This window comes from Onychostoma macrolepis, chromosome 11 (assembly GCF_012432095.1).
Source record: "Onychostoma macrolepis isolate SWU-2019 chromosome 11, ASM1243209v1, whole genome shotgun sequence".
In the NCBI taxonomy this organism is placed as follows: Eukaryota; Metazoa; Chordata; class Actinopteri; order Cypriniformes; family Cyprinidae; genus Onychostoma; species Onychostoma macrolepis.
The window spans coordinates 18,530,692-18,552,009 of NC_081165.1; the positions used below are offsets into that span (position 1 = coordinate 18,530,692).

General features: G+C 36.9%; 1 protein-coding gene across 1 annotated transcript in view; it reads right to left on the reverse strand.

The window, feature by feature from the left end:
- The window catches only part of cntn2 (contactin 2), a 28,300-nt gene extending 15,705 nt beyond the window's left edge, over window positions 1-12,595 (reverse strand). Inside the window, exons 1-2 of the mRNA XM_058792141.1 lie at window positions 12,352-12,595; window positions 2,016-2,121 (exon numbers count right to left, since the gene is read on the reverse strand). Coding sequence (XP_058648124.1) covers window positions 2,016-2,073 — 58 coding nt within the window. The 5' untranslated portion in view covers window positions 2,074-2,121; window positions 12,352-12,595. The remainder of the gene's footprint in view (window positions 1-2,015; window positions 2,122-12,351) is intronic.
- Window positions 12,596-21,318: the final 8,723 nt, after the last annotated feature.

Here is a 21,318-nt window from a genome sequence, read left to right on the forward strand (position 1 = left end):
ACTCATAGTGGGAGTGTACTCCACCCGGGGAAAGTCAGTAGGGGATACAAGCTGTCAGATATAATTGCACGCACTAAGATATTTTGACAGAACAGAGGGGAACAGGGGAGTTTGAATACAGTTAAGTCTCCAAGTAGCCGTGAACGCATATGATGCATTATGAATTGGGTCAAGAATGAGTTTGGATTATATAGGACTGTGTGTGCAACTGTCACTCGGATTTTGCTTTTATATTTTCAAATAAATTGGTGCTTCTTAAGAGTACTATAAAAAAGAATCAGTATGAATAAAAATATCTAAACATTCTTAAAACAAGATACATTCATTTTCAAGTAAATTGCAGATATTAATATTGTTTTCAGAGAATATACTGTACTGAATTAAGATACATTTTTCTTCCCTATTGATACTTAGTGATTAAATAAATAGAATCTTTAAAAAGAAAAATGAATTGAATTCAAGATATATCTCTAAAATTAAGTTTTATTATCTTATGCATATTATCTTGTTTTCCAGTAAAAATATTATTTAAAAAAATTCTTAAACAAAGACAAAAATTCTGATGAATAATTTATTTTTCAGTCACTATGTCTGTGCTGACTTTTTGTTTGATTTATGAATTTGTAATTTAGAGTTCTGTATAAGTATGCTTGTATGTGTGCAAATCAGTGTGTGCATGCAGTTCTGATGAGACCCACAGAAATCTAGGGCAATAAGAGAGAGGCAGGGGAGGAGAGATGAGTTGAGAAGGGGAGCCGGCTCCCCGGGAGGTTTTCTGCTCTGAGATTACAGTGAAATTCAGTGGTGTGATGGCTGCTTCCAGTAATGGGGATAAACAGCTCAAAACTGCCACTTAAGTTCTTTTCCACTGAAGTCTCTCAACAGCTCTTCAGTCTCTATATGTAGTTACTTCTGTGTACCAGACTAGAAACAGTAATTGTTTTGTTAGCCAATTCAATCTGAATGTCTGTGATGATAAATCAGAACCTAGACATTTTCCTCAGTACAGTGAATATGACAATTAGGTATATTCTCAAACCATTTGTTCCTTTCCATGTCCATGTTTTGCTGTTTACACATAACAGATTTTTGAAAGAAATTAATTCAGCAATAAATTACATTTTAAAATATATTAAAACAGTAAAGTTAAATTGTAATAATATTTCACAATATTGCTGTATTTTTGATCAAATAAATGAGCAAACAATGATGTAGGTCTAGGAAACATTGGGCAGAAACTGTACTCTGATTGGCTGGTTGCACCTGTCTGTCTGTATGTCTGGAAACAAAGTCTGATTTAAAAGTAGGTAGAAAGTTGAAGAAGTGAGCAGATTTGTGACGTAGTTGGTACTCCTGCATCTTCAATGTTTTTTTGTGCAGGCAGTTGCATTCCAACACTGCTGAAGTGTTATTTTAATGTTTGATGTTTTTCACAGTCTATTTTTGTGGAATCAACCATTTAAAATCAATCTTCCCCTAAATGGCATGTAAAAATAAAACATATTTTGCTTGGCCTCTTATTGGTCAGATGGTGGCTCCTGACCAGAATTTGCTGCAAAGTGGACCAGATTTTATGCCTGTGAGACTAGTACAACTTTGACTAGAGTGCCATTTGCCAAGTTAATAGCATTATGGACAAAAGCACATTTTTATCAATGTTTAATGGGGCCTGGATACTTCAGCCGTCAAAAACACCTCTCAAGTAAATCAAATCCCTTCTGCTCACTGATCTAAGATAACACAATGAATAATTAATCTGAATTTGTGGCCCCCCACTGATGCACAAGCCTAAAACCACACGTCCCAGACACCATCAAAGTGACAACGTACATTTCAATGATGTTTCAACAAGGAAATGCTGGAGCAGAGGGAATATAGAAAAAAACAAAAACAAAGGGTGAGTGGTAACGAAGTTTCACTAATGGGGGAAGGGCTGAGCGAGACCTAAGTATATTTGCAAATGGGATCTTGAATGAGATGAGATGATTGGAGACATCAGATCAGATCATACTTACCCAATGCGTAGCTCAGAGCCAGAGAGCTGAGAGACAGCAGACACAACAGAATCCTCATCCTCCTACTGCAACCACACCCAGACAAGAGACAGAGGCCTAGCAGCTCCTGGGGAAAAACAAAAACCCAGATGACTCCCAAAAAATAGACAGATTCTGAGATGAGTATCAACCTTATTTTTATGTTAAGTTTGTGGACCAATTCTCACTATTAACTATGACTTCTATTAATAGTTTGTAAAGTAAGGTACTTTAGGTATGGAGTAGGGTTGGAGGATCTAAAATATGGTCATGCAATATTATTAAGTATTAATAAACAGCCAATATGCTAGTAATGTGCATGTTTTTAAATTGTTATGACTTTCTCTCTTCAGTAAAACACAAAAAGAATACATTTTGAAAAATGCTGGTGACCAAGCAGTTTTGGTGCCCATTGTCTTCCACTGTATTGAAAACAAGAAAACACTCAGAAAGAAAAAGATCTTCTTTTATGTTCCACAGAAGAAAGAAGCTCATTCAATTTTAAAAAGACATGAGGGTGAGTGTAGGTACACATATGGATATATTTTGTTTCTCTGTGCCCATTTTACAACTGAGGAGAATCATAACAGCCCTGTCCAACCAATGTGAGGATGCATGGCTGTGTTTTCAATTGGCAACAAATTCAAGATTTATTCTGACACTGTATTCCTCTGACAGCCTGAAAATCTACTCTACACCGGCATATTCACCGCTCCCTCGCCCTGATGTGTCACCTGCTGATGCACGGCTCAGTTTCGGGCCTAATAAAACAGGAACACGTGACTCAAATTGTCTAGCGGCTAAATTGACAAGAGTGCGCCGGGGAGCAGCTGTTTTGCACCATTCGCCATCCAGCCCTCACATCTGTTTTGAGTGCGCGGGATTGTTTCCTTCACTGTGCAACATACCCCCCCCCAGCCCAGTAATTGGCAATTGCACATCTTTTTCCTGGCTCAAGTAATGGCAATCGCAGCAAGGGCCGCTGCTCTGCGGTTCCTGGTACGTCTGCAGGCGTCAAGCGTCAGCACAGATGTGCTGTTAGTGATGAGAATGGCCCGCTGGAAGCATCCCAGCAGTCGTTTGTAGAGGTTTAAAAAAGAGAGAAAGGGGCTTTCATCAGAGAAATTTCTTAATTACACCAAACAAGACTCTGATTGCCACCTGACTGCACTCAAATGCTTGTTTTATCAGCACTGCTTCGGTGTGTTGTCACAGTCTTTTCAAACGCACTCTACTTAGTACTTAGCACCGTATAATGTGCTGGCTGCCAGGACGTAGCTGACAGGATTTTCCTCATGCTGCAGTAGATGTACTGTGTGCATGAATATGAGAGGGATGTTTGTCAAGGAACACACAAATCATCAATGCACAAATTTACAGAGTTCTCTGTTAAGCTTTGATTTACCATTTAAGGACTCAAACACATTTCTTTTCATTCCATTCTCTATAATCAGGGATAGTCTGAGAAAATAATTCCCCACTATCCCATGTCACATAATTCTAATTTGTTAAATATATTAATTTTACCAATATTATTTGATATGAATATGATTATAAATATGATTATAAAAATTAAATATTAAAAAAATTAAGTATATTTAAAATAAAAAATACTGTTGAAACAAAAAGTTATTTTATTTTAATTAGCCTACTTATACATTACTTTTTATATTTGTTTAATATTGCAAAAGCAACCCTTTAAAATAGGCCTACTGATTTTAACTATTATTTTAAATAAAATATGCATGCCTCGCACTTAAAATAAAATGTTGTTGTTTTTTAACTGTTTTAATGTTGCAAAAGCAACCTTTTAATTAACAAAATATCACAACATTTTCATTTTGACAAGATCTTTGTATTTCTCAGGTTCACACCTTCCTACAGTGAATCATGCCTCTTGTCCCAACGCTTTTTCTGTGTCGATTTCAAACTTCAGAGCTAAGGACAATCATAACAGCTCGTCCAGCTGGTATGAGGCCACATGGCTGAGTGCTTCCTGACGGTGACAAATTCTACACATAGAAACAGAGTGAGCCTGAAAATGTATACTACATCACCTCCTCCACTTAACATTTCTATTAATTTGTGGAGGGAGATGCTGCCATCATTGTAGGTTAAAGGGGCCTATATGGGCCAGTCTGTGAGCTTTTTCCTCCCTTTATATTTGCTTTGTATATGTAAATTTTTTTGGACATTCAGCCAACAAGAGCCTATCTGAAAATGTCCTAGTGTTCCCTATGGCCATTTCATTCCTGCCTAGTGCCTTCCATCATACATTCATCTGATTACTTCATTTTCTCAAAAGTCAAGTTTCTTGTAGGACTCAAGGACTGCCTAAGGCAATGACGCTTTTACTGCCGCCCTGACATCTGCTAATGGGACTAAGCCCCCAAAATGGATCTCTCCCAGCAGGTGGCTTGTTGAAGTCAGGTGTCTGTGTAGAGACTCAACAAAAAAACATATCTAAGGAATTTTTTATCAGTCTACCTTCATCTACTTCAGGTTCTGGTGGACACCCACTGCATCCTCAAAAAATGCTTTGGTCTACAAACAGCCAAACTCCTATACATTACAGCTGATACAGCAAGAAACATCTTGCCAGTCTGAATATTCCTAAAGTAAATCAAATTGGTATTCATTGAACCAATCCAAGCCTGATCTAAAATGTATGGCTTAGTGTCCCCAAGTCATGGCCTTGTCACAGAATAAATATTCAGTGTTTGCAATCTGAGTTTGCCGATAAAGTTAGCACTTGATAGCCAGAGCTAAAACAGCAGCAGCGGGGAGGAATTATAATGATGATCCATGCAGAAAAGGCAAAAAAGACACTTTAAAAATTACAAATAAGTTTCTGGTTTACTACTTCACATTTGCAGATGCCAGAATTGTCTTATGAGTGACTCCACAGCAAATCTAAAAGGTCTGTGGATTCAACACCAAGTGCATCCTTTCATGATTATTCATGCCATGATTAGCTGTTTGTTGTGATTGTTTGCTGTTCGACATGTTTGCTCAGAGCAGTGAGTCATCTCCCCAGTGTCTGAACAGTGACACAAAGCTGGAACTTACTGTTTTCAGACCGAAAGTCTTGGGTACATTAAACCCAATCATTATAATGACTATGCCATTAAGCCTAGAATCAATGAACCGTGACAATAAAGCAGAGCAGAGAGCACGAATAAAGTGTAAACGCCAATGTGTAATTAACAGATACTACTGAAAGCTTTCCCCGAGCTTAAAGTGGCATTATTATCCTTCTTTCCAGCTATGTACCGAAATGAAACACAAGGGCAGCAGGTTGTTTATTGGGTCATGTTGAACCTCCTCAATGCGATACATGAAAGCTAATTTTGTCTTTACTATCGTCTTTAAACATTCAAATGTATAATTCACAAATTTTTAACCATAACAAGCACTTATGCACTTTCAGCTTTTAGTTTTGTTATTTTTCACAGCGGTTCCCAACGGTGATAACTTTGTGACTCAGGGGTTTACAAATCCACACAAGGGCTCACTGGCTCTGCTGACGTACTGCCTCTTAGGCTGTGCCATGCATTATTGAAGTCTTGCCTTTCTCGATATTTCACCTATCTGTCACTCACTGAAGCAGCAATAATCAAATGAAATGTGGAATGAGGTTTGAAGGCTGCTATCCAAAAAGAAAAAAAGCATGGGGCTTTTTTATAAACTAAAGCCAAGCAATGAATTATGTTAATTAATAAGAGAAAGATTTGACTAATATGAGTGTGGTACCTTTTATTCAGAAAACTATATCAGCAATTTCATTTTGCTTGTATAGAACATTGTGTGGTTGTCCATGGCCCATATATTTAGCGGTCAAATAATACATGCTAGTATATCATACCTGAGGACAACTGTCACAGTAGCTGTAATTGGTGCTACTGCAACAAACAGGAAAGCACAGGCACTGGGAAAAGTGCTGAGCCTGGGTACAGCATGGCCTTAGACAGCAGCGTGGCAGCCGGTGGAGATAAAAATCGTCAGCTTAAAATGCTGTCTTTGCCTTGGCTTGTGTGGATATCTGAAACAAGATCTCTGTTCAAATTGGAATGGCTCAGATTTCACAGACCCAAAGACCTGTGCTAATATTGCTTAGTCTAAACAATGATATTTTCATTGCATATTTTCAAAGCTCGAGTCCTCCAAATTGGGTTTAAGCTACACCATGTTGGCTCTCAATCTAAATACATTGTGAAAAGTCATTCTAATGTTATATATGTTATATAATATATATATTCAAGACTGGGTGATTGACCCAGTTCAACTGACTGACTTCAATTTACCACATTCAATTTTAAACATTCCAGTTTTAAAGGATATTTTATATTATCTTTAAATATTTAATTCTGTTTTTTAATTATATATTATATTATAATGAATCATATTTCTGTCTATTAATATTATATCCATTGCATTTTTAAGATATATACATATAATAAGAGAAAAGGGTCATATTGACGGATTACATGGATGATCTAAAAGTAAGTGGTCAAGAATTCAAGTAAATGTAGCACTAAATGATGAATCACCCATTAACATTAAATATGCCGGATGTACACATTTAGTACATAAAACTAAAGCACCAGCTTGTGCACCACCTGTTTCAACTGTCCTTATATGCATCCACACATTTAATGACACCTCATTGCCTCCCCGTGCCCTGCAGATGGTACGTAAAGTGGTGCCAGTCTGGGCCCTGAAGGCCACAGCCATGTATCAAACTCACGAGAGAAAGTGTGTGAGGGCGAGAGACCTGAGAAGACAAACAGCCTCATGTGGACCCACTAGCCCTCCTGTAACTGAAATATCAACATGATAGTGATAGTGAGTGTTGACAGCCCGCCAAGATGAAATGTCCTGTAATAGCTTGGCTCACTTCACAGAGGATGATGATATGCTTGTCCTTTTGAAGAGGAAACAGACTAAAATTTAGTGACCTTCAAAAGGCTGACAAAAGGAGCATTCTTTGAACATTTTAATACAGGGAATAAAATTCTAAACACTGATACAGTATATCAATCCTGATTTTGATATGCACAGTATATTGGTACCATATTAATTATCAGCTGACATTACAGATTGATTACAGACATTACATTTAATTGCGAACACTTATGTTTGCCTTCCCTTTGCCTTATCTAACACTCAATTCAAATTAATCTAAATGTAACCTTGGGTAAATATTAAAATCATTTCAATACTGTACATTATAATTTTGTGATGCCTAAATCATTATAGCATTTAAAATGGCTGATTTTAGATTTTGTAAGTTTATTTAGATAGAATATAATATTTTAATAATAAATAAATTATCAGCTTATTTGATCATATGGAAATTATTATACTTCAAAAGTTTGGGTTTGGTAAGATGTTTTTAAAACAAATCTCATGCACAGTAATGTCAAAAATTATTATAATTAAAAAAAACTTTAATATTTTATTGTTTCCAATTTTACATTTTTATTTTGATATATTTTAATATGCAATTTATTTAGTTTATGTTTTGTAATTTATATACAAAGCTGAATTTTTAGGATCAATTACTCCTACAAATTCGCATGAAGAGTCACATGATCATACAACAAACATTTCTTATTATCAGTGTTGATAAAAGTTGCCTAATGTTTTTATAAAAACCTTGATACATTTTTCTTTGATGAATAGAAAGTTCAAAACATTTTTTTTTTTTTTTAATATTATAACTGCCTTCACTGTCACTTTAGATCAGTTTTGTCCTCCCTGTGCCCTTGCTGGAATATTCATTTCTGAAGAAAAAAAAAAAAGGCATATAATCTTGTTATACATTTTCAAAAAAATTAACAGCCCTTAATTTTAACCATAATATCATTTTAATAATCTAGCTGACTGTTCTACAATTCCTTTGACCAAAACTAATCACATAGTGAAGACACTGCATATAGAACTCTCTCTGTTACACATTTGCTGTGATAAGGCCCATTAAAACATAACAGGGGGCCGTGGATGGCCGTACCGAGGGAGAGACTGCAATTACGATGCCCAGTGACTTCAATTGGAGCATGGCATGTTCTCACTGACAGATACAGCATCTGCAGTAGCAATGCCTGAGGAGAACAATGACCGCTCTATGTCCCAGAAGTGCTCATTGCAGGACACAAAACAGAAGCTCATCTGTACTTGAGCACTTCACAGTAGAGATCAGAGAACTGAGAAATTCCCCACTCTTCTTCATTTGCCACCTCCTCCCTCAAACACAGGCCCATCCATTCTCTCTAATGGCCATATCTCAATGAGACCCCCATAACCCAGCAGATGTAGAGGTCCTTGACCTTTATCACTCTCTGACAAAGACATCTGACCTTGTGGTCTCCAACCTTCCCAGTGAACTACCCCTCTCTGTTTGATCAGACATTTTTATTAGCACTCCCAGTGAATGGTTGAACTGCTAAAGGCACTCATGACCTGGATGTGTGCAGATCAGGGTTAAGTAAGTACATGCTCTCATGGATGAATGAGTCTTTCAAATATATGTGACACTTCAGTTCAGATACACTTGGCTTCAGTTAAAACGTCCCTTCTGTAAGCACATCATCCTGACTGCTCGAGTTCATGGCTTCAATGCTCTCTACAGGATCATTTTTCAGCAGCTGGACAGGAATGTACTTCCAGCTCCCATACTAATCTAATTTCATCTCACATTTACATAGATTCACACAGCGCTGTGCTCATCTCATTCTCACTTTGTCCATGATCTATGAGAGGATTACTGGGTCATTTTAGCTTTCTAAAAGTGTCTTTCAGCTACCATTTATGCTGAAATGTGAATATGGAAAGAAGCATTAAATAATGATATTGTAAAATGATATTTAAAGCAAAAGTGTGTAGTTAATTAAATATTAAAATGGAGGAGTGTTCTTAAAGCCTGTTTGAAAACTGTTTGTTATCTTACTGAGCGATTTTCTTCTAATTTTGCCAGCTTAAAATTATTTTCACTGGTGTAACTAATATATTTATATATTAATTCTGTCATATGAGTCATTCAAACAATCGTATACTCACTTCACAATGTGAACAAATTAATCATGTGGACTAGCTACAAGTTTATCCACTGCCCAGATGCAGAAATAGGTTTATTGATCGGAGCTGAATCACAGGTCCTAACCTTGACATTCCAGTAACAAAGCAGTGAAACCATAACGTTTTGGGGCACAAAATCTACCTCACTTCCTTCAAGCTCTTGGGATTAAACAGCATGCCGTATAGCAACAGATATGATGGAGACCACCCTTTAAAGCCTACAAGCAGAGCCTGACTATTAAAGTGTACACAATAAGTGGTCGATTTAGGGACCAATTACTTAGCTAAAGGAGTGTGTCCAAATGCCCAAAACACCAGAAATTAAGTTGGCGTGTTCTGCATTTATATAATAGCTAGGATTTTTATGTCCATTTAAAATTTGAAGTATTTTTTTACCATGTCCTGAATTAAAAATGGATGACTGATGAATTTGAATAGAAAATAATAATAATAATAAATATTAGTAGTAGTAGTAGTAGTAGTAGTATCTTGCCTATTTGAGTAGACAAAACACACAAAAATGCCATATGGTTTAATATTTTTTGTATTTAACTTTCAATTAAAAGTCAAATGTTTGGGGGCAATAAGATTCTTCTACTTTTTTTTTTTTTTAAAGAAATTAATAATTTTATTTAGCAATGATTCAATAAAACAGATTTTATTTCAAATAAATGCTGGAGAATCCTGAAAAAAGAGTGTCATTTCAACAAAAATATTAAGGACTATTAAGCAGCACAGCTGCTTTCAACAATGATAATAATAAAAAATGTTTCTTTAGTATCAAATCAGCATATTAGAATGATTTCTGAAGGACCAAGTCACACTAAAGACTGGAATAATGGCTGCTAAAAATTCGGTTTTGGCATCACAAGAATACATTACATTTTAAGTTGTATTAAAATATATTAGAATTATTTTAAATTGCAATAATATTTTATCTTTGAAATTTCTGATCACATAAATGCAGCTTTGCTGAGCATAAGATACTTCTTTAAAAAAAAAAAAAAAAGACAGCTGGATAGTGAATATATTGCTTATCATGGTTACCTGTTTGGTAACTACATGTTTGGTATAAGAAAAGCACAGAATAATTTGGGAAGTTTGGCTATTTTTGTTTCAATATGGAATGAATATACGCCCCACATGGACAACACCAATCAAAAAAGATCTGAACCGCTAGTCCTACCCAATCGCTCACCCTCATCTGCTTCTGAAAGCACGGGGATCTTGTGAATGTTTTATGAGGCTGGTGGTGGATATAGCACACGCCCTCATTCCAGTAGATTGTGAAGCTATATTTACATGAATTATTTTATAAAAAATTCTAGGTCATAAGTCTGCCAAAATCAGAGTCTGCCAGAATCAGCAGCATCATGTCCAAGAGCTTCTTGCGTACTACTGTTTTTTTTCTTTCTCAGTCTCTCACCGTTTCACATTTTTGGTTCTAGCCACACACCTGAGCACACTGATGGGGCTGCTGCAGGCCAGCATTAGCAGTCTGTGGTGTACTTTTCCACAGTGCTTCACTGAGCTTTAATTTGCTGCCGCTGCTTGGTCTGTCACTATCAGGTTTAACCCTTGGCCATGGCTGTCCCCAGCCTCCAAAATGCCTCTGAAATGCTCTCTCTCACCACAGCTGTCACCAATAAAGTCACTGACCATTTATATACTACCTTTATTAGTTTGCACAAATTACATTTCCAGTTTTCAAAACGCGATTGGGCTAATCTCAATAATCTTTTTGATGTTTAAAAATGGTCAGGTTCAGTTTCTGGATCATTAGATCTAACTTCTAAACAATACTTCTGATAATTCAGATTCAGAGGCAATAAGAGATTAAAGATCTCTATGCGCTTACAAAGAACGCAAGCAAAACTGACTGGAGACTGATCACAAAATTCAAAGGGAAACACTGAAATTGCATGCTGCAAAAAATTCAGTCACATTATTAATGGAGAAATGCCTAAAATGCTTCAGTCGGTTCTCAGTAACAAGACAGCTTTTCTTAAGTCATACAGATTCAACTGATAAGAACAGAATAAAATCAGTCAAATGAGGCGAGAATTTCATGCCATAGAGCTGAGTCACAAGGCGGTTAGTATTGGGCCATACTGACCTTGGTGAGCTTTTTGTGTATGATCAGAATTTATGAACTGGTGCAGTTTGTTCAGACTCGGGTCTGCATTCTTTATAACAATGTTGCTGAAGATGACTTAATTGAAAATGCCTTTATTGTTATGCTTTAATTTAATATTGCAACTTACTGAATAATATTGTAAGGCCAGTACATGTACATCTCTATGGAGAATATTTTTTATTTAAACACGTATAATTTATTTAAAAGGTTATTTTTAAAGTAAACAGACATTTCTTTTAAACTTTTGGTTACAATATTTTTAAGCAAGAAAAACAATTTATATGGGGTAAGTTGGAACCTGCCATTAAACAGGATTTTTATCCAACTTAAGCAATTAACAATTCATAAAAATAATATAAAATGTTTTAGCCAACAAATATCGTAATAAATAAATACCACACTTCATAACATAGATTAAACTACATGTGACAGCTTGCATGAGGTCTTTGAAATCTACAAACAAAAGAGAAAATACACATTTGTCTAATTGGACCTTTGAATCTAAACTTCCTTCCTAGTGTGACAACTAGCCCCGGTCTCCTTCACATATGAGTAGTAGGTCATACTCTTTAATGCAATATAAAATGTTATGTACAATGTTATGTACTGTTAACTGCCCCGGGTCTCTCCTATAACAGCACTTCAGGTATATAACATACTTCTCAAAGAGTAATTTATGTTTGTCTTTGTCCAGTAGTTTGCACAGGTGTTTAAGGTAAGACTCATGCTTATCTATCAGCCGCTATGATTTCAATGAGGGTCGTCACCCGTGTAAACAAAACGCCGTTACTCCCCGTTCACACCAGTCCGCCCCGTTATTTCATATTAGACGTGTTTATTTCATATAGGCCTCCTGATAACTACAGTGTGCCACAGTTGACCGAAATATTCCCAAATTATTATTCCGCTAGACTGTATTGCGCAATCCCTTTCTAACAGATTATTATGGGACGCTTCAGTTTTCAAAGCAGAATATAAACACAGCGGGTGTCGTCCTAAATACTGCCCCAAAACAGCCAGATAGCGAATTAAAGGCATTATGAATGGAATTGTTAAGTGAATCGTTACGTTTTGGATGATAAAGGTTTGAACGCGCTTTCTTACCTTTGTAATAAGCTTTGAATGAGGACGTGCTCGCGTCTCTCTGCCTCCTCCAGTGACGCTGCTGGTGCCGCGCGCTGCGTCAATAACGGCCACTGGCCTTTTCTAATGTTACGAGATTTTCTCTCTCTCTTTAGACAGCTGCAGCCCCCGACGCAATAAGGATGTTGTCGTGTGCACGACACGATCTCTCTACCTCACTCTGTCTCTATCTTCCTTTCATAATAGCCTAAATCATCCCCGTCCTCTCTCCTCCCACTCCCTCTCTCTCTACCTTCCTCTCCCCTCCCTCTCACTCTACATTTGATTCAAATGAGGGAATACGATTAATGCAACACAAGTAAATGAATCTCTTTTTTTCTTTGACACACAATGAATGTACACAAAGAAGGCAGAAGGTTTCCTCAAAGGAGGTAAAGTGTGTACCCTTCCCCCACAAAAATACACACCCCTTCACACCTTTCCAATGAAACCCCAATGGCACAATATGCACACCCTCACATCTCAAGGAAACCACACTTGTCTGTGTTCAGATTGTTATTCCCGCCACCACTGATTCATAAAGGCTAGGAATAATGTCTGAATAATATTACACAACGCTGCTGCATACAAATAGGCTACGTTTCTCTCTGAAAGTAGAATGTATAGTAAACCACAGAAAAGGCAGGCCTACTCATTTTATTCTAAAGGACTGAAATTAAATTTGTTTCTTCCTGTAGGATTTTTAGAAAACAATGTAAGCATTAAAGTTCACCCCTAAATCTACCTGTCAGCGCAGGTGAAGGCTACGCAGGTCGAACAAAGTGTGGCATTAACGAAATTTTCCCAAAATTTTGCAGTCAAAAGAGATTAATTATCCATTCTATGTTGGTCAACATGACAAATTCAAAATTCAAATGGTTGACTGAACCCGTTGTGAAATCTGTGGGGAAATCTTTCGTCCTATCAAATGGTAAATTGCGCAGATTCCACCAATTTACAAAAAAAAAAAAAAAAACATAAAATAGTTGGTCACAACTGTTTAAATCAAGAACTAACGGCCACATGCTTCTGAAAAGTTTCCTCTGAAAAATGTCTCTCCTAAAGTGTATCAGAAACAATCTCAACAGTAGCTTTGCAATAAAAATCAAGATCTCAAAATTAATACCAAATGATCTATTGATATTATAGCTCTAAACTTTCACCGTGTGTGAAAATTTTCCTCATATGGACGACAAAACCAGTCTTAAGTGTCAATTTTTCAAAATTGAGATTTATACATCATCTGAAAGCCGAATAAATAAGCTTTCCATTGATGTATGGTTTGTTAGGATCGGATAAAATTTGGCCGAGATACAACTATTTGAATATCTGGAATCTGAGGGTGCAAAAAAATCTAAATATTGAGAAAATCGCCTTTAAAGTTGCCCAAATGAAGTTCTTAGCAATGCATATTACTAATCAAAAATTAAGTTTTGATACATTTATGGTAAGAAATTTACAAAATATCTTCATGGAACATGATCTTTACTTAATATCTTAATGATTTTTGGCATAAAAGAAAAATCAATAATTTTGACCCATACAATATATTTTCGGCTATTGCTACAAATATACGCCAGCGACTTAAGACTGGTTTTGTGGTCCAGGGTCACATGTGTGTCTATTTTTATTCATCTAGGAATTAAAGGAGAAACGTTTGAAATGAATTTGATACTTTGTTGAAACACAACTCAATTAAGCATCATAAGCAATAAAAGAGCAAGCAATAAAATTTTCCTTTGGGTTTTTCTTAATTGTTTTTTTTTTTTATTGGTAATACTTGTAGTCAAGGGAGATCTATATAGGAAAAGATACATAATAGGCTGGAAAAGTTAGCAACATTTTTTGAAGAACTTTGTTTTGGCTAATAAATCTGAAGACTGAAAAGCCAAACTTTGACCATCACTAAATGCCGAAGGATGTTTTCTTTAGAATAGAGAAATGAAACAGCATAAAGATATGCCATCCAATTTCTTCTTTTTTAATAATTGGTTTTGAAAAATTGGACAAATATACAGGCATAATACGATTAAGAAAACTAGTTTCAGGCAAAAGTTGCTCAAGGGCCTAATCCAGTAATAAACTCATCTTGAAATTGAAGTTCGTATGCCCATGCGAAGGAGAGGGAAAACACAAAATACAATGCGAGATGCTTGGCACAGATGAAGACAAAGAGATTTGTTAATTGATTGTGTTGTCTCAGCATGAAGTCATGAAAGGAGAGATTAAATAGCTGTCAGGCCATGGCAAATGATGCTGGAACACGATGGTTTTAAATGAATTTATTCTAGATTCCAGGAAGTTCCAGACTCCTCATTCTCCCCTGACTCTCTTGTGCTCAGACAAGAGGATGCGATCATTTTTCAGTGCCCTTGTCCCCAGAGACTGACACTGCCCGTCTAAGCCAGACCTCACCAGGCCGATACTAAGAGCCTGGACCCTGATTGACTGCGCGCGCCAGTCCCTGCTGTCGTATTAATTTTCATTTTGACTGCTGGAGCCTCTACAAATCTCATCAATGCTGTCACGGACTGTGGCGGCGTGCATGTGATTCAGGCACTCAGCCCGAGTGTGCGTCCGCCTGCCTGATGTGATACGTATTCTGATTCTCTTTGTTCAGGCCATGTAATGAATAGCTATTGATGTCAGAAGAAAACCTGTCACTCAGTGTATGTTTACATGTTGCTGAAAGAACAGAAAAGACAGAGACCTTTATGGCCCTTTGCCAAAATAAAACTTGTGTAAAACACAACGACTAAATCTTGTCTTAAAGATGCACACTAAATAAATAAATATAAAAAAGTATACTTTTGACCAACATGGTTAAAATTGCATTTTATTATTAAATCATGAAAATTATATAGATTTTTTATTGATATCACATGATTGGCCAAATGGAACTATATTTTTATTTATTTATTTATTTTTTGGCTACTTTTGGTACATAACTATGGAAGCCCGTTTCCGCCACTGAATAATAAAAAAAAAAGATAATTGCGAACTGCCTGATAAAAACTCGCAATTCTGACTTTTTTCTTAGAATTGTGAGATATAAATTCGCAATTGTGAGAAATGATTCAGAATTGTGACATAAAATTGTGATATTTTCCCTCAGAATTGTGTGATATAAACACGCAATCCTGAGAACATAGTCTTTTTTTCTCCTCAGAACTAGACTTTATTGTGAGTTTAAATCTCACAATTCTGAGAAAAAAGTCAGAATTGCGAGATAAAAAGTCCATTTTTACCATTTTTATTTTTTATTCAGTGGCAGAAACGGGCTTCCACACATAACAGATTGAATGAATTATGGTTGAAATATATGCCTCCAATTGGCACTGAAAACTTCTGCTTTTCCATGATGCTTAATCATCCACGCCAAGAGTTGTATCCGTCTGCATCATAAACAAAAACTGACTAACAGAGCATGTCAACTATGTGAACTGAATATTATGCTGATAGTGTTTCTGTCTGGTCATTCCAGGCTTACTGTATCAGCTGGCTCCAAACCCTCGGTAGGCGAGCTGAGCTCCATCTGTTGCTTTCAGGAGGATCAATAGTTGTGATTTCTAATGATGTCTAAAAGCTCTGGGTAACTTGAGCATTCTGCCCAAGGCCCCACTGCTTGCCTTCAACTGCCACTGAAGAATAACTCTTGTGCCCATGCAGAGGTCACCAATGTAGACTGATTAAATTCTCAGCTCAGGATTGTGTATTGCTAATATGGGAGATTAGAGAGTCATTCCTAATAGTACATTTTCACATCCACATCATGTATTGTATGTCGTTATTATATGCATTTTTAAAATATTATTTCAGTATCACAATATGATTGTCAATTTTAAATTACTTTATTTTACAATAATTTTCCCAAGTATTACAAATTGACGATTTAAAACATATACAAAATTAAAATATATCTAAAATAAAATTTAAAATATTAAATAATCCTCAAATTACATTGCATGTTCAATTTGTACAAGTTGCAGAGTTCAAAATGTTCTGCATAGCATTATCTGAGAGCCTGAATGTTTGAAGGACTCAGCCTCAGATCTATAATAGCCGTGAAAAACCATAATTCAACACACAGAATAGAACTTTCCAGATCTGCCATTTCCTTTGTCAGTTCAAATTCATGAATACAATAGGTATTGAAACAATAAAAAGATCACATCACATTGCCTATACTAAGCATGTATTGCCAGACACATATACCTGCATGCATGCATGTATGAATGAATGAAAAAAAAAACCCCACTTGATAAAGTGTTCCATCCTCTGTTATTCCTATGTCCAATCAATGGAGCCCTTTTCATTTTGTTTCCCTTTCCTCATCTCCAGGCAAAAGGGACAATTAGCATTTAGATAGGAAGTACTCTCATACAACCCAGACATTGGATGGCCTTTTCTCAAAAACTCTTCATACCCTGGGGACACAGAATCAGTGGCAAAGGCCTAAAGCAGCACTGCCACTCTTACCTGAAGGATGGCACCTGGACACGATCCTCTAGGGGCTGTCTGTCATATCTCTTAAATGGGCTTCATGGCCCCCAGCTGTATACTGTATGTACATATATGTGTGTGTGTGTGTGTGTGTGTGTGTGTATGACTTGAGCAGAGACAGACTGAGTTGATCAGAGGTCCTGCTGGGCTCTGCCTGTCAGCCTGCAACAGTCTGTAAACACATTCCCAGAGCAACTAGACATGTACACCAAAAAAATATGGTTCATTAGTCATACTTATAGTATCACTGGAGAGAGGCAGATTTTTTCTATTTATTTATTATTTTTTGTTTAGATAAAATATATTTATATATTTAATTAAAACATATTATGTCATATATTTATAGCAAATTTGTTATATATATATATATATAAAAATATAAATGTATGTGTGTGTGTGTGTGTGTGTGTGTATATATATATATATATATACAGTATATATTGTAATAACAATAATATAAGTTAATAAATGTACAATATAAAACTACAATAGTACAATATAAAACTATACATTTTGTACTGCAGTCATTGGCTATAGGTATAAGTAAATTTTTTATTTTCGCTAAAAATGATTTAGTAAAAATATGTTTCAGAGTGTATGGAGATCGACCTGATTACGTCATATGCAATTCAATCCACTGATTGGTGGATCTTTGTCTTCAGAATTCATGTTTATAGGTGTTCACTTGGAATTTGACTATTAAATACGATTTTTATTTTAAATTACGATGACTGATGGCTTCAACAGAACCATACACCATCGACTGATAATAACTTCGAAGCCCATGGCAGGTCCGTCTTTAAAGGTTTATAGCATAGTAAATAGGTTTCTGTGTTGAAATACGGCACGCAAAAGTGGCACAACTGTTTACTGTATTCCAAACACTGAGTTTAACTGTGTTGTTGAGATATTTAGGCTTCAGAATAAGACATAAATATGTCTGACATGAATCCACCAGTGATCACTGGTTGGGTTTTGTACCCTATTGCTCTTGAATTGTACACCGCGCTCTATTTCTTCAACACAACATCATTCTCACAGCCACAGCACACATCCGAGGGGAATGGGCAAGCTTGCCAACGAAGAGCTGTTTATCCCTGCCACCCAGGGACAACAGGAAAACGAAAAACATAAAGCTCAGAGCAGTTTCAGCATCTTTATCTTTAGAAAGTGTCAGGCCAGGCTGCCTGCTATAGAGCAGCAAATCCCTGGACTGGGAATTGAGGATGTGCGGCAGCAGTCGTAATGCCATCTGCCTGTGGGGCATATTGTGACGGCTCACCGGGGCGCTGCCAGTGTGGAGCACGTGATGTGACGCAGACTCAGCACACACCTGTGTTAAAACAGCTGGGACATACAGCAAAATTAAGACGAGACGATGAAGGAGTTTGGGTTTTTGGCCTCCTCATCAGACGCACATATGCTACTCTACAAGTGCTTATTGCTCTAGAGAGTGTCTTGCAAGGAGACAATTTGTAGGATTTTGAGTTTAGGGCATTAAAGGGATAGTTCACTCAAAAATGAAAATTTGCTGGTAATTTACTCACCCTCAGACCATTGAAGTTGTAGGTGACTTTTTTCCTCAGGAGAACAGTAAAGAAGATTTAATATATAACAGAAAAAATTTTTTTTGGGGTGAACTATCCCTTTAAGGTGAATATTCCTGGAGTGGAATTCAACAAAAACATTTTTTGACAAATTTTAAAAATCATAATTATTGAATTTAAATCAAATAAACTGTTAAGACACCAATAATTTAACTTGCTCATTCATTTTATTGACATAGCTGTGAATTTTCTACTAATATACTAGATAGATCTAACCTAAGATCTAAAATGATTTATCATACATACATTATATATTGACATATATACACGTATATATTAGCACACACACACATATATATATATATATATATATATATACATACACACACACACACAAAATGTGAACAATTATATATAAATGAATATATTCGACTCTGCTTTGAAACACATTAAACTCCAACACTTCATTTTAACACTGGCTCCAGGAAGCACAATGGGCTATAATCAAAATCTTTCGTAGAGAAATGTGCATTCATACTGAGCTCTAGATGGATAACAAAATTAGCCATGCAAACAGAATTAATCTTTGTCATTTGAAGCAGCATGTGCAGATGGTTGCATATGTAATTTCAGTCTGATTAATTCTTCAGTCCTGTTGTGCGTATTGAAAATGTAATAAAATTCTGACATGAAAAGGACGACAGTTCAGTGACGGCCACAAGAGGAGCGGACCCACAACAGATGAGCCACCCAGACCCTAAACAGACCACACCCCTCGGCTCTTATCACAGTGGATGAATCCCATGGGACACGACCCATTAAACCCCATTATCTAGATAGAGAGAATATGAGAGAGCAGGACCATTGATCCGTCAAAGGAGGGGGGAGGAGAGATGGCTATCATCTCTTGTCTGCTGGCTGATCTTCCTGGGGAGGCTGACATTTTTGGAGGTCCTCAGAAGTCTGGAGGTGACACCGCTTTGTCATAAGACAGTGCTTTGTGTCCATCTGACGTCAGGCTTGGCCAAAACCTTGGCGCATCGACCATTTCCCAAATGAACATCGACCTTAACTGGGCCAGATGCCCTTTTTCTGATCTCAACCACTAAAGAGAAGACTTTTAATTGTAGAATGAGATGAAGTTCCTTTCAGCATGATGCCATGCGAGAAGCTCTCCAGATGAAAGTGATGCGCAAGCTCTATGAACTGTGTATCCGGAGGAGAGACGTGGCTCAGATGCCGAGATAAAAGAATCCCTCTGCGTGACGATTAGCGAGATTGACAGAACTGCAGAATGCGCTTGCTTTCCATGCACATTACTTCAACTCACTTCTCTTGACAGCTACACGTTGGAAAAAGTAAAGCTGGAGAACGAGTTCGCCTGCAATTTTTGTACTTTATTATTGTACTTTGGTATGATAATAAAAGTTAGATTCTTTGAAATAAATGAATACTTCATTCAGCAAGAATGCTTTAAATTGATCAAAAGTGTCAGTGAAGACATTTATAATGTTACAAAAGATTTCTATTTCAAAAATCACCAAAACTGATCATGAATCACAAATTCATATGTTTGTGTGTATATATCTCGCCTTCAAGTCTTACTATCTTCAGATACTTCCTGATAAAGCAGTACTTTATTGTTTCAGACCCACTGTGCATCATTGCTCTTTTAAAATTGTTCAAGTGAACGATTACCCAATTTGTATCGCCTACATTTTGTTACTGTCTGTAAAAATAATTTACTGATAATAATTAAAAGAATTTAATGTGAAACAGGTAGAATAAATGAACCCAATTATCAAAACAGCAGATGACAGCAGAAGTAATGAAATGCGTATTTGAAAGATTAATATCTCTGACTTTGAGGACCTTAAATGAATTATTAATAGCATATGTATATTTATTTTAGACCCCCTTCCCTTCAGTGGGGTGATTAGTTACTCTTGATTTCTTCATGCTCAGTGGCGATGGCACCCATGGCACCACACTGTCAAGAATGGAAAGAGTGAAGAACGGGGGAGGGAGGTGTGTCTCGGTGACATGTGAGCTAATTGACTTCCAGTGGCATCCACCCATTGTGCCAGCTGGGGCTGTTCAGTCTGATCTGCTTTCATTTGGCCTCAGGGAGCAGAACCCCCATCTCCTTCCCATCTTCCTTTGGACGGACTGACAGAAGGATGGAAAACATCTTTCCGTTGCACCTTTCCACCGCGCATAGCATTAGCTTTATATTGGTCTGCTGCTCCGGTCAGATGCCATAAGTGACATTAATTATTGAGAGCTTGATGAGTGATGGAAGCTGTAGCTTTTAAGCACAGAGTGCCGTCTGACGTTCAGACCAGGCCTGTTTGACAAATGAATGGTAATAAGATTACTCACGGCTGCTTTTTGTTTTTCCTCCTTGATTAATGATCAGTGGGTGACAAATGTCACATGTCCCTGATTAATGTTGAAAGGTAGAAAGATGCATTTGTCACACCACTGGAATCTCTGGCAGTTTCTTACTTTCTTTATTTATTCTTCTTTGTTTGTATACATGAAGGTGGAAAGTATGATTCAGTAGTGTACTGGAAAATTATTAGAAATGCAATCGTGGCCTAATGGTTAGAGCTAATCGTGGCCTAATCGTTTGGCTAAATAAATTGGGTAAACCTAAAGGTTGCGAGTTCGAGTCTCAGGTCCGGCAGGGATTGTAGGTGGGGGGAGTGAATGTACAGCGCTCTCTCCACCCTCAATACCACGACTGAGGTGTCCTTGAGCAAGGCACCAAACCCCCAACTGCTCCCCGGGCGCCGCAGCATAAATGGCTGCCCACTGCTCCGTGTGTGTGTTCACTTCTGTGTGTGTGTGTGCACTTTGGATGGGTTAAATGCAGAGCACAAATTCCAAGTATGAG